A 13,955-nucleotide genomic window follows, 5' to 3' on the forward strand; every position below is an offset into this window, starting at 1 on the left:
CAACAACCGATTACCGAAGACGAAAAACTTTTTCCGTTTTCATTCGAAAAGAAAAATCAGTTTCATGGACGTGATCGCAAGATATCTTTCAATGGCGATCTTTTAACCATTATAGTTATCTCCTCCAACCATACGTTCGGAAACAATATACAATATTATATTTTATAGTCATCGGTCTAGCTTTGGCCAGGACCGAGGCTGAAAAAGTTACTCGGTTTTTGTTTGTCTTTCGGTGTTGTTCGCGTCAGCACTGTTAATCGTTGTTATGCGAATCTTCGTCTGGTTTAACTCTCTACACACCAGCATACTTTGTATTTTTAATGTGTTTAATTATCGCTTGTATAAGAATCCCGAGGTTTCAAGGAGAATATATCAATTAAAGCAATGTGGATGAGCATTTGTGTTTTGTGTTGTGATGGGAGAGTTATTGCCTTCGCAATGTTCCGTGCTATTTATTTGCCTCCGCCTGTCTCTGTCACTCTCAGCGGGTGACTGTGCCGTCACAAGAGGCGTCTACATTGACAAGCATATTTGTTTTGCAAATAAATTAACGTTCTTGTGGGATGTGGCGCTTGAAAAGTTCTTCCCAGCACCCATTGGACATCAGTGGTACCTGCCTTGCTTTGAAGACCGAGCAAGCTTTGTGAAGGGAATTTTAAAGTACAGTATATGGAAGGTACCGGTATAAATATTTTTATGGAGAAGGAGAAAGACTGTGCTGTGGACGTGGGGAGGTTGAATTCCAGCGAAGAGGTTGGAGGTAAAGCTGCATACCTTTACTCTTTAGTTTATCTACTACCTGCTGTCAAACTTCACTCACCTTTCCCCATAAACTGAAACCCTATTTGTGTCGAATGGTCGCGATATCCGTCAACTGATTCATGGTTACGATTGATGTTTAGAATGCTGCAGAGTTGGGTCTCTCCAACTCAGACAGTCGATTAATTTTACAAGTTTGTTGAGTGTTGACTCTTCGCCAGTCACGACATATGACAAGTTTTGTTTGAGGTTTCGTACACAAAGTACAACTACAAGTCAAGATGCTTTCGGGGTGATAGCGAGGAGAAGGGTGTTAACAGGGGGGAGGGTGAGGGTGAGGGTTGAGGTCAGCGGGAGGTGTGAGGGTGGGGGCTTGGGATAGAGGGGGGGGGGGAGGGTGAGGTCAGCGGGAGGTGTGAGGGGCGGATTGGGGATAGCGGCGGGAGGGGGGGGGGGAGGGTGAGGTTAGCGGGAGGTGTGGGGGGCGGATTGGGGATAGCGGGGGGAAAAGGAGGGGGGGAGGTTGAGGTCAGCGGGAGGTGTGAGGGTGGGGGCTTGGGATAGAGGGGGGGGGGTTGAGGTTTGGGGGGGGGGAGGGGGTTAGGGAAAGCGGGGGGGGGGACAACCTGTAATTATAAAGCCAGTTTGTATCCGTCATGCTTCCAAACCTCTTTCGTGTGTGTGTGTGTGTGTGTGTGTGTGTGTGTGTGTGTGTGTGTGTGTGTGTGTGTGTGTGTGTGTGTGTGTGTGTGTGTGTGTGTGTGTGTGTGTCAGTGTGTGTGTGTGTGTGTGTGTGTGTGCGCATGTCCGTGAATAAAAGAGAGATAGAATTGTGAGGAACAGAAATGAAAAAACGAGGTGTGTGTGTTAGTGTAGTGTGTAGTGTGTAGTGTGTAGTGTAATGTGTAATGTGTAGTGTCGTGTAATGTGTCGTGTAATGTGTCTGTTTTCTACATTATTCTTGGGTAAAATGCCAGGGGCATAGAAAAGGCCCCTTTGTAGAAGGGTATTTAATTCTTTCAGCAAATTTACAAATTTAATTCTTACACCTGCATGAAGAAGTAAATGTATTTTATTTGCCAGATGTAGCCACATTATATGAACTTTTCTAGACCATTACTTGGTTCCTCCTCAGAACACAAGGGTAGTCCAGCATGCACACGAGATTTTTTGAATGCCCCTTATTAGTCCCCTACCGGTGTACACCGGAGGGGACTATAGGTTTGCACTCCGTCCCTCCCTCCGTCTGTCTGTCAGTCTGTCACGCAAAGAACCGTTTTCCGGACTTTTTTCCTAAACTCTTAATGCTAATGATTTCAAACTTGGAACATGGTTTCGTCATGATAAGTTACAGATCAAGTTCGAACTTCACGACGTTTCTATCATTTTTGACAAAGTTATGGCACTTTGAACTTTTGGAATTTCCCCAACAGTTTTCCGGATGACAGACTGCCGGCAGGGGACATGTATTACAGCGCAATACTCGGAATGCTTGTTTTGTATTGTTTGGCATTTTCTTCGAGCTATGGAATATCCCTTCTTTTCTATACTTTGCCACGTGGCACATTCCCTTTTATGAAGGAGCCTTTTCTATGCCCCTGGCATTTTGCACAAGATACATTTTAAATACGAACAGAATGCATTTGTTCATCACACAAGACTTTATCCAAGACGATATAAAAGACTTGAAAAAGTAAGGGAAAAAAGAAAAATTCTACCCAGACGGGATTTGAACCCACAATCCCCAGCTTGGGAGTGTGATGCCTTATCTATAGTGCGGGGGCCTATGTACTCAATTTCAAGTTCGTGTGCAGTTCATGTTAATTTTGCGCAACCACTATAAATGTATTCTACTGGGTCCTACTAATCGGAAAAATGATGTCGCCATTAATTTTCTGTTGACCGTTAGTGACCTTGACGCAAGGTCAAAGTTCAAACGTCATTACAGTGACCATACTTCACTCAAAGTATATCAACCTGGGTACCAAGATGTGGCAAATTTCACAATGAACATCGATTATGACATTTGTTTTGTCATTTTCCCTCTCAGATGTTTGCAATACAACAACAACAACAGGCATTTTAAGGCCATTTTCCCTGCTAGAGCGGGGGTTAGCCTTGCGGTCCCCATGACAATCTTCTCCATTTTGCCCTATTTTCTGCATCTCCCCTTGTTAACCCCCTTGCCCGTATTTCTTCTTCCACCATCTTTAGCCAAGTCTTTCTCGGTCTTCCCCGTCCTCTACTTCCTTCTACATTCATTTCCATCACTCTTCTCAACCAGTCACGTTCATCCTTTCTCAACACATGACCAATCCATCTCAAACTGTTTCTCTTCACAGCATCAATCACAGGCTCTATTCCGATCATCTTTCGCAATTCATCATTTGTATTCCTCTCTCTCAATGATACTCCACACATCCACCGAACCATTCACATTTCCACCCTTTCCAGCCTTCGTTGCTGCTCCACTTTCATTACCCATGTCTCGTTCCCATAAATCATAACACTTCTCACACATGCAGCATACACCTTTCCCTTCAGCTTCAACGACACTCCCCTCCTCGTCAGCATGCCACTCAGTTCCCGAAACTTCTTCCATGCACATCTCACTCCAGCAACCGTTGCCGAGTCTGATCCACCTTCTCCATTCAGCATGTCTCCGAGGTAGCAAAATGTTTTCACACCTTCCAGGTTCATGCCGTCTCCAAGATCCAACTCAACATTTCCTCCATCTGCAGCTCCCTCTGTGCAAGCCTTACACTTGAATGTAGTTGCCACACTGGTTAATGACCCTCTCAAACCACTACATTTTTGATGAACCCACTCAGCACACATTGTACATTGAATGGAATTCACTCCGACACCCTTCCTGCACACAGCACACAGCCACTTCTCAGTTCTTTCCACCTCACCACATGCTTTACCACTTGCCATCACCTTTGTTTTTCCGATATTCACCTTCAGACTTTGTGTCTCCATACATTCCTTCCCCTTGTTCAGCTTCTCCTTCAGTCCATCCATACTTTCTGCAATCAACACAAGATCATCTGCATATAACAACTCCCACGGTAAACCCTCCTTTACGTTCCGAGCCAGCACCTCCATCACTGCTACAAATTGTAGTGGACTTAGTACCGACCCCTGATGCATTCCCACCTTCACCTCAAACTCACCACTGTTCCCGTCCTTCGTCTTTACAGCTGTGCGCGCTCTTTTGCACATTGCCATCACTGCTCTGATCAACCATTCCTCCCCTCCTAACTACCTCAATGCCCATGTCACTACTTCATGTGGAACCCTATCGAATGCTTTCTCCAGATCAACAGTTCCTCTTCCTGGCATAAATCCAAACTGCATTTCGTCGATCTTCACTTTCTTCCTTATCCTCCTCTCCAAACCCTTTCCAATACCTTCATTCCATGCTCCAATAACTTTACCGCTCGATACCAGCCACAGTCCAGAGGGTCACCTTTCCCCTTGTATGGAGGGACGAGGGTACTCGGTTCCCAATCCACTGGAATGCGGCCTTCTTTCACCACCAGATTACAGATCTCTGTCATTCTCTTCACACCCCAACTTCCTGCTGCCTTCAACATATTTCAATGCTGCCTTCAAGATGTTTGCAATATGCAAATTAATAAGCAAATGACCTAATTAGAGAAAAAATATGCATAATTAGCATATGGTCTTCACCATACACGTAAATCCCATCACTTCACATTATTATTGAATGCCAATCATTAGTTACCATCTCAAATGTTTTCTGCTGGATCCTAAACCGGAAAAACGTTTTGTTAATGAGGCAAAAGATGAAATAGCGGAGTTAATTGGGACATACTATCCATCGCTAAATGAAATATTCTTTTCAAATTGATGAATTAAAATATCATTTACATCGTATGTTCGATCCAGGTTATCATTTGAAAGTATTAAATAATTTGACTTACCAATGGGCAGGAATAAAAATCAAGGTATGAATGAGGTTGACTGTAGACCTACATGTAGATACGACAGGTCATTGTATCTTACAAAAGCATTAATTCTTTATCTTAACAGGATTGGAGTCCTTCCCTGAAAAGAGCAAACAGAATATATGTGTGACGTGAACAAGCAAAGTGATTTGGACATCTGCCAGAATCAATTTTGTGTTTTTAGGCAACAAATTAAATGTTAAAAATACTAACAATGGCTAAAAACCCAACCAACATGAGCAACTGAGCATGGTGAATGAACAGTATAAAGAAAGCATTGGGAACTTGAATCCAAAAATCAATATTCTTGACGTCAAACTTATTTTGCTTGATCGCATCACATGGTTAAAATGACATTTGACATTTCACCTTGGGTCAAGGTAAGTAAAGTCAAGTGCATGTCAAAGGTCAGTTAATATCAAGAACATTACAACAGAAAACAATAAGCAACATATTTTTCCAGTTTAGGATCCAGCAGAACACATTTGAGATGGTAACTAATGATTGGCATTCAATAATAATGCGAAGTGATGGGATTTACGTGTATGGTGAAGACTATATGTTAATTATGCATATTTTTTCTCTAATTAGGTTATTTGCTTATTAATTTGCATATTGCAAACATCTGAGAGGGCAAATGACAAAACAAATGTCATAATCAATGTTCCTTGTGAAATTTGCCACATTTTGGTACCAAGGTCGATATACTTTGAATGAAGTATGGTCACTGTAATGACGTTTGAACTTTGACATTGAGTCAAGGTCACTAAAGGTCAACAGAAAAAATTGGCGACATCATTTTTCCGATTAGTAGGACCCAGTAGATTACATTTATGGTGGTTGCGCAAAATTAACATAATCTGCACACAAACTTGAAATTGAGTACATAGGCCCCCCCACTTATAAGGCCATTGAGCCAGCATGTTAGAATTTTTTTTTTTTTAAAGGTGTATAAAGTGTGTATATATGTATATTTATATATACTGTACAATATACCAGCAGAAGCCGAGAAACGAATTTTCAGTCCTCATGTTAAAGTTGCATACAGAGAAACCGTCCCCAAAAAAGAAAGGGGTGCTTTGCGACTCCCTTGATTTCCATACAATAAGCAATTTTATGTGGTACAATTACTCATAATGATGCTGAAATTCAGGTTTCAGAATAATTACGTTTTAATTACGAACAAAATGCATTTCCTCATTGTACAAGATGTTTGTTTGCTCATTATTCAACACGATATAAAAGACTTGAAAAAGTAAGGGGAAATAAATATTCAACCCAGATGGGATTGCGAAGCCACAATTCTCAGCTGGAGAGTCTGATGCTTATCCATTAGGCCATACGTTAGATTTGTGTAATAATATTTTGAAGAGTTATAAAGTGTGTATATATATATTTTTATATATTTATTTATGTATATGTATATGTATTCATATATATTTAATTTTAAAGCAAAAGACTATGGCACTTAGGTGGAATTTGTATTGAAAGCCATTACTGTGGTTTGAAAGCCACTAGATCTATTGGCCGATGTATATTCCAAGTCTCAGCTAGTTTCAATGTATAACTTTTGAGATATGAGCGCAAACACATTTTGGATGGACGGACAGACACCAATGTGATTTTGAGGGTTTTCTAAATCTAACTCAAGAATGCACAAACAGACGTTACTGAAATTTTGAACATATTACCTCAACATACAAAGCATTTATTTCTGAAATTTGCAACCGATTTCATCCAGTAGCATCCGAGAAACGCATTTTCAGTCCCCATGTAAAAGCTACATACAGAGAAACGATCCCTTATATAAAGGGAGGGGTGCCTTGCGCCTCCCTTTGATAGTACATAATGATTTATTTTCATTCTTCAACCCATTTGAGTAAGCATACTATCAGATAGGATTGATTTAACCTTAAAACACCGCAGAAACAGTGGCAAAATGAAGTGTAATGATCGAGTAAAGGTTTACACTAATGAGTGCATTATGTGAGGAGAAGAAATACACACAGGTTTGGAGGAACGAAAGTGAAATCCAGAAATGGAGGCACACCATCCATGATCCATGTTAGATGCGCACACCATCAATGGAGTAGAGAATATGAAAAGAGAACAGTTGTGAAGAAATCAAAGAATGACCGCACTGTGGTCACAACCTGCGACACAATCCGGTCATGGGCCGATTGGGAAACACATTTAAAGCACACTTAAAATATGACAGGGCAGCAACAACACCAAGCAGTGTGTAATCAGCAGAGGCCTACAGGCCTAATGTGTTAGGCCCCACCAGAAAACCAAGATGGCGGCCATATCATTTCCTCTCGGTGCTATGGTGAATGGAGTCAAGCGATATATGTGGGTGTGGTCCGGCAGGTGTCCAACCAATGGGTGCACACTTCAAAAATCGCATTTCAAAAATTAGTAAATTCTTCAGGATGCCGGTGATAACCTGCCTAGTCTTGGTGAAGGAAACCGTGGGATCTTCAACATACACCAACTAATGATAATAGACAGGCCACCCAACTGTTATGTCTGTTAGTGCTAATCATATGCACACTGGACATAACAGACATAGCAGATGGTTGTCTCTTGCACTTTATCAAACTTTTCCTGAATCAAAAATGATGATCAGATGATTTTGTTTTTCGTTCATTATTCTGTTAATGCAACATAATCTTTGTCGAAAAGTAAATTTAGAGGTAGGGAGAGAAAATGAAATGAAGATGTGCAGAAAAATGCAACAAGTAGATAAAAAGGTGAATAGATGAAAGTGAAGAGTGATGGAAATACAGAGAGAAAAGGATAGACCGTGAACATGAGGAACGAGTGAAGAAAATAAATAGTTGTAAAAAGAAAAAGAATGACAATGAAATAGAGCTACTGTATTTATTTAAATTGCATTTGTCGATCTGGATACGAATATGATAATTTTTTGTAATGTTTTCTGATTCTTCACCATTGAGAGATTGGGCCAAAAATATATATAGCAGGATATATCAAAAACTTGTTGACAGATTCAGACGAAACCTGGTGGGCAGGTTGGCTGTGTGACGAGCAAGAATTGATTCAATTTTGGTGAAGATCTGGATCCGGATACGAGAATATTATTATTATTATTTTAAAAGTGATTCTTCACCATTGAGAGATGGGGCCAAAAACGATGTATAGCACGATATTTCAAAAAGTTATGGACGAGTTATGACAAAACTTGGTGGATGGGTTGGTTTGGTGACAATAACAAGTCTTTTCGATTTTGGTTCAAGTCCAGATCCAGATCCGGCCTATCAGTCGGATACAACCTGTAAAATGTTCAGCCTGAAAGAGGTATGCTCTCTACCCAGTGTCGTTCTAGTTGGGCAATAAAATTGTCAGCCTGTTCAAGCATACAATAAATGGTAGAGATGGCATCTGTGCTTTAGCCCTATTTTGTTCACAATATTTGCAGTTGAAAATTGCCTTCATTCCAAATATATACTTCGCATTGTAAACATTTCATAATACGGGACTTTTGAAATGATGAATGAATGCTAATGATGACGTTATAATTTGACAGGGACAACACTTTGTCTGATAAGTTTGAAATTTCTTGAGCGTGATCGACATAACAATTATATTAGAGAATATAAAATTTTGATGTCATTGTTCATGTGGTCTGGCAGCCATCTTGGATCAAAGAAAAAAAACCCTTAAAAAACAGAAGGGTTGGCTCACACCAAGTTGACTGTGCAGTGTTACTATTCTATGAATATCATCTGGTTTGAAATGTGTAATTCATTTAGTCTTTTAAACATCATTTTCAGCATTTAAAGAAAGAGAAGCAATTTCAATTTCAAAATGCAATTTCAAAATTTTCTAACCACAATTGTGTCTTCGATAAAAAATCTGACTTAAAATATATAGAAAATACGAGTAAACTCCGTGAATGAGAGGTGTCGAGCTCCTACCATTTCCCATTCAGTAGTAGCTATCCGTCAGATGATTTGCTAGAACGCGCCCGTCTACGATCCTTCGGGCCTTGCACCGACCCATGTCATCTGGATTTTGCAGTACGGAAGGCTGCAACATCTCAACTTTTTGGCCAAACTGAAAAGTTCTCTAACTCTGTCATTGTGCGGAGGCATAGCCCTTTCTCTCGGGTACTTTTCCATGTATTTTCGTGAGCCATTTTGTGAGACAGCTTTGTGCGACATTTTAGGTAACGATCCATATTGTGCTCGCACAATATGCAGAAACTTGCCGCAATCAACATTGCCGCTAAGGGGTTATGCACGTGTGTGCTGAGCATTCTGCGGTGGATTATGTCATTTCAAAACTCATGTATTTGTCTTGTACTTTACCAGATGTCATGCTTATGCACTGAATACATAATTTCAGAGATTTTTAAAAATCCTTGCTAGAGGGAAGGCTATTTTGGAGGAGGGAGAGGTGGAGGGAGGGGGTCACGCAAAGTGTCACCAGGTGTCACAGGGGAGGCGGTGTCAAAAATGAGTTATATGTATTTTGTGTACGACCCCTAATATGTTTTCTCATGTTGGGCAATCGACAATATGGTGTCAGAGATCTATCTTGCTTGTTTAGATGCATCATCAACACGAGGAAAATCGAAGACGTTGATTTGGGAGAAAACAAGAAAGAAAAGGAAATGTCAAGTCAAAACCCCAGGATCGGCTGCTGTAGACAAGCAGGCTGTGGCAGGACTTGCTGAGCTGCCTTTCAGAAACACAGACATCCAGGCAGAATTCTCGAGTGAGGTTACCCATTGCTCCTCTCTTATTAATTGCATGTTAACACACCAGGGTTCTGCCTATTTTGGGTTGAGAACAGAGGTCTACAATCATCATGAGTTACAGTTAGAGTGTGAGAAATGCTAATAAAACACATTGCAAGTATTGCCATAGTGAAATGGTAGTGGTGTAACTGCATATTCAGGTATCTCTCGATTTATGAAAGGAATGTGTTACTGGAGAACGGACGGTAAACCAAAAAAAAAACATAAATCGAAAATGCTTTTTGCACTATTTTAACTCGTGAGGTACCCGTGCCATGCACGGGTGGGAGGCCAGAAGCAAACAGACAATGCAGAAACAGCGAATGCTGAAGCATGAAACCAATGAATTCCACATTCCTGTAGCACCTTCAGTCGCACGTCAGACATGGACAGCAAGTTCGTGAAGGACGTCCATGAAAAACAAATGGGTACGTTCACGTATGGAAACATCGATCGTGGGTCCGTGGCGAATCTGCATATGGCGATCCGTGGATTTCACATTTAGAAAGTAGAAATCATCATGGCATTTCGTCATTCACTTGAACTCGATATCTCTTTTTTTCATTCCAAACAGCATAACTCCAATCGCAAATTAAATAGCATTAATATAAAAAATAAACTTTTAACAACATTCGTGACATAAACAAATATTTAAATCCTGATGTGAAGTTCCGTACGGTTGGGTGAATACAATTACGAATTCAAAATCGTAATTGTATTCACTCAATTCCAATCATCAATTGATACCTTAACAAAATACTGTTTTAAATGACGGTTGAATTGGGATATTATCAAACCCACTCATTGCCGTAATCTGTCCACTTCCGCATTTGCGGCAGGTTCATAATTCTCATCAAAATCTAAACTATTTGTAGAATTTCAATAAAAGCCACATTACTGTTCATATCGGTAAATATTATTCCATCGTGTTTGGAAAAACTGGAAAAATTGGAAAATTGGAACAACAATATAGCCTGGGAGAGGCTCCTGATGGTAGAACACGTTCAATCATAGAAAACGTTCGAAAACGTGGCTCATTTTCGGCTATTGAATGCTGCAGCAAATAAACAAAAGGCCAGGCCGAACTATTTTGTGGCGATTCCCATCAGAGACCCAAAGATGATCTTAGCATTGAATAAAACTGCATTTGTTTCACTTTTTCAATGTTCAAGGGTTTGATATCTTTATAAGGATAATATTAATTCATATGTCAGCCTTATATGTACCCCCCTACTCCAGGGGGTCCCAGGATTACCCACCCAAAATATCGTTGCGATCGGTTCAGCCGTTTTTGCGGTACCTGGGAACGGACAGACGGGCATTGGGTGAATTATAGTAAGATGGTAAAAAAAGGGGATGCGTACCTGACCCAACATTTTCGGCCTCCCTAACATATTTTATTCAGCTGTAATGTAAGAAAAATATTTTTGATGTGATAAGTATGTGTGTACCCTGGATTAGAATAGGTACACCGTATCCCTGCGTGTCGTAAGAGGCGACTAAGAGGGTTGGCGTCAGGAAGGGCATCCGGCCATAAAAACATTGCCTCAAAAAGAGAACCATGACGATTACTACTACATATGGGCAGGGTACAGCCCGAAGTGGAGATCGGTTTCTGAGGTTTGGGACATGGAATGTAGGGACAATGACAGGGAGATCAGGAGAAGTGGTGGAAGTATTGGTCAGAAGAAGAGTGGACATATGTTATGTGCAAGAGACGAGATGGAAGGGAAGTGGTGTGAGAATGGTGAAGGGTAGGCAGGGACAGAAATACAAGTTTGTGTGGCATGGGTGCCTGGAGGGTGTGAATGGTGTTGGTGTCCTGTTTTCTGAGGAGTTTGTAGACAGTGTGGTGAGTGTGACTAGAGTGAGTGATAGGTTGATGATGGTGAAATGGACGATTGGAAAGCTCTTGGTGAACGTCATCTCGGGATATGCTCCGCAGGTTGGTCGGAGCGATGAAGAGAAGGACAAGTTCTGGTGTGCGATAGCAAAGCTGATGGAAAACGTGAAAGATGAGGAAGTTGTTGTGGTAGGAGGAGACCTAAATGGACATGTGGGAAGGAGTATGGATGGTTTTGAGGGAGTTCATGGGGGTTACGGATATGGTGTGAGAAATGGAGAAGGTGAAAGGATTTTGGAGTTTGCTGATGGAGCTGCTTTGTTGATTTGTAATACTCAGTTCCAGAAAGAGGAAAATAAGCTTGTTTACATACACGGCAGGTGGGTCGACGACAACCGTTGACTACCTGATGGTGCGTAGGCGAGATAGGGGGCACCTCCGGGACACAAAGGTGATCCCGGGGGAGGAGGCTGTTTCACAGCACCACTTGGTTGTCTGCGACATAAGGGTGAAAGGTGCGAGGAGAGCTCGGCAGGTGAAGTACCAACCGAGAATGAAGGTGTGGATGTTGAAAGAGGTGACAGTAAGGGAGGCATTAAAAGAGAGGCTGAGTAGGGTAGAGGATGATGTGGTTGAGCTTGAAAGTGGTTGGATGTCAATGAAAGCTAGTCTGTTGGGAGCCGTTGGTGAGGTATGTGGATGGACAAAAGGACCACCGAGGCACTCGGAAACATGGTGGTGGGATGATGAAGTTGGAAAGAGGATTGACGAGAAGAGGAAGAAGTTTAAGGAGTGGCAGAAGGCGAAGGGTACGGGAGCAGAAACAGCAGAGCATGAAAGTTATAAGGCAGCCAAGAAGGCTGCAAAGAAAGAGGTAGCAAAGGTGCAGGAGGCATGTAGGAAAATGTTCGGAGAACGCTTGGATTCGGAAGAGGGTCAGAGAGCAGTATTCAGGATTGCAAAGCAGATAGCGAAAGAGAGGTGTGATGTGATGGGTGTGAGTTGCTTGAAGGATGAAGTGGGACAAATCTTTGTGGACCCAGATGGAATTAAAGGAAGATGGAAAAGATATATGGAAATGCTGTTGAATACAGAGAATGAATGGGATGGCAACATAGAGAGTAACCCAGTTTTAGGACCGGCAGAGAAGATAACTGAGAAGGAAGTTGAGGAAGCGATAAAAGCAATGAAGAGTAGAAAGGCGGGAGGGCCGACGGGAGTTGTGGGAGATATGTTGAAGGCAGCAGGAAGTTTGGGTGTGAAGAGAATGACAGAGATCTGTAATCTGGCGGTGAAAGAAGGCCGCATTCCAGTGGATTGGGAACTGAGTACCCTCGTCCCTCTATACAAGGGGAAAGGTGACCCTCTAGAGTGTGGCTCGTACTGAGCGATAAAGTTATTGGAGCATGGAATGAAGGTATTGGAAAGGGTGTTGGAGAGGAGGATAAGGAAGAAAGTGAAGATCGACGAAATGCAGTTTGGATTTATGCCAGGAAGAGGAACGACAGACGTGCTTTTATTGTGAGGCAGTTGCAGGAGAAGTACATGGAGAAGAGGAAGAAGTTGTTTCTTGGGTTTGTTGATCTGGAGAAAGCATTCGATAGGGTTCCACGCAAAGTATTGACATGGGCAATGAGGAAGTTAGGAGTGGAGGAATGGTTGATCAGAGTAGTGATGGCAATGTACAAAAGAGCGCGCACAGCTGTAAGGATGAAGGACGGGAACAGTGGTGAGTTTGAGGTGAAGGTGGGAGTGCATCAGGGGTCAGTACTAAGTCCACTACTATTGGTAGCTGTGATGCAGGTGCTGGCTCAGAACGTAAAGGAGGGTTTACCGTGGGAGTTGTTGTATGCAGATGATCTGGTGTTGATTGCGGAAAGTATGGATGGACTGAAGGAAAAGATGAACAAGTGGAAGGTCTGAAGTATGGAGTACTGAAGTATGGTCTGAAGTATGGTCTGAAGTATGGTCTGAAGTATGGTCTGAAGTATGGTCTGAAGTCTGGAGACAAAAGGTTTGAAGGTGAATATCGGAAAGACGAAGGTGATGGCAAGTGGTAAAGCATGTGGTGAGGTGGAAAGAACTGGGAAGTGGCCCTGTGCTGTGTGCAGGAAGGGTGTCGGAGTAAACTCCATTCAATGTACAATGTGTGCTGAGTGGGTTCATCAAAAATGTTGTGGTCTGAGAGGGTCATTAACCAGTGTGGCAGCTACATTCAAATGTAAGGTGTGCACAGAGGGAGCTGCAGATGGAGGAAATGCTGAGTTGGATCTTGGAGACAGCGTGAAGCTGGAAGGTGTGAAAACATTTTGCTACCTTGGAGACATGCTGAATGGAGAAGGTGGATCAGACTCGGCAACGGTTGCTCGAGTGAGATGTGCATGGAAGAAGTTTCGGGAACTGAGTGGCGTGCTGATGAGGAGGGGAGTGTCGTTGAAGCTGAAGGGAAAGGTGTATGCTGCATGTGTGAGAAGTGTTGTGATTTATGGGAGCGAGACATGGGTAATGAACGTAGAACAGCAACAAAGGTTGGAAAGGGTGGAAATGCGAATGGTTCGATGGATGTGCGGAGTATCGTTGAGAGAGAGGAAGACAAATGATGAATTGCGAAAAA

The 13,955-nt window shown here is 42.1% G+C and overlaps 1 protein-coding gene across 8 annotated transcripts in view; it reads left to right on the forward strand.

Annotated features, from left to right (window-relative positions):
- Positions 1 to 363: 363 nt before the first annotated feature.
- Positions 364 to 13,955, forward strand: part of LOC137418819 (A-kinase anchor protein 7) — an 85,078-nt gene continuing 71,486 nt past the window's right edge. For 3 of the 8 annotated variants that reach the window (XM_068104952.2, XM_078783716.1, XM_068104949.2), the window contains exons 1-2: positions 366 to 760; positions 9,309 to 9,476. In XM_068104952.2, coding sequence (XP_067961053.2) covers positions 670 to 760; positions 9,309 to 9,476 — 259 coding nt within the window. In that variant the 5' untranslated portion in view covers positions 366 to 669. Of the gene's footprint in view, positions 761 to 9,308; positions 9,477 to 13,955 lie in introns of all 8 variants that reach the window. The other 5 variants (XR_013624394.1, XM_068104951.2, XM_078783715.1 and 2 more) reach the window with 3 other exon arrangements.

Source organism: Myxine glutinosa, chromosome 8 (genome assembly GCF_964187855.1).
Source record: "Myxine glutinosa chromosome 8, kmMyxGlut1.1, whole genome shotgun sequence".
Classification (NCBI taxonomy): Eukaryota; Metazoa; Chordata; class Myxini; order Myxiniformes; family Myxinidae; genus Myxine; species Myxine glutinosa.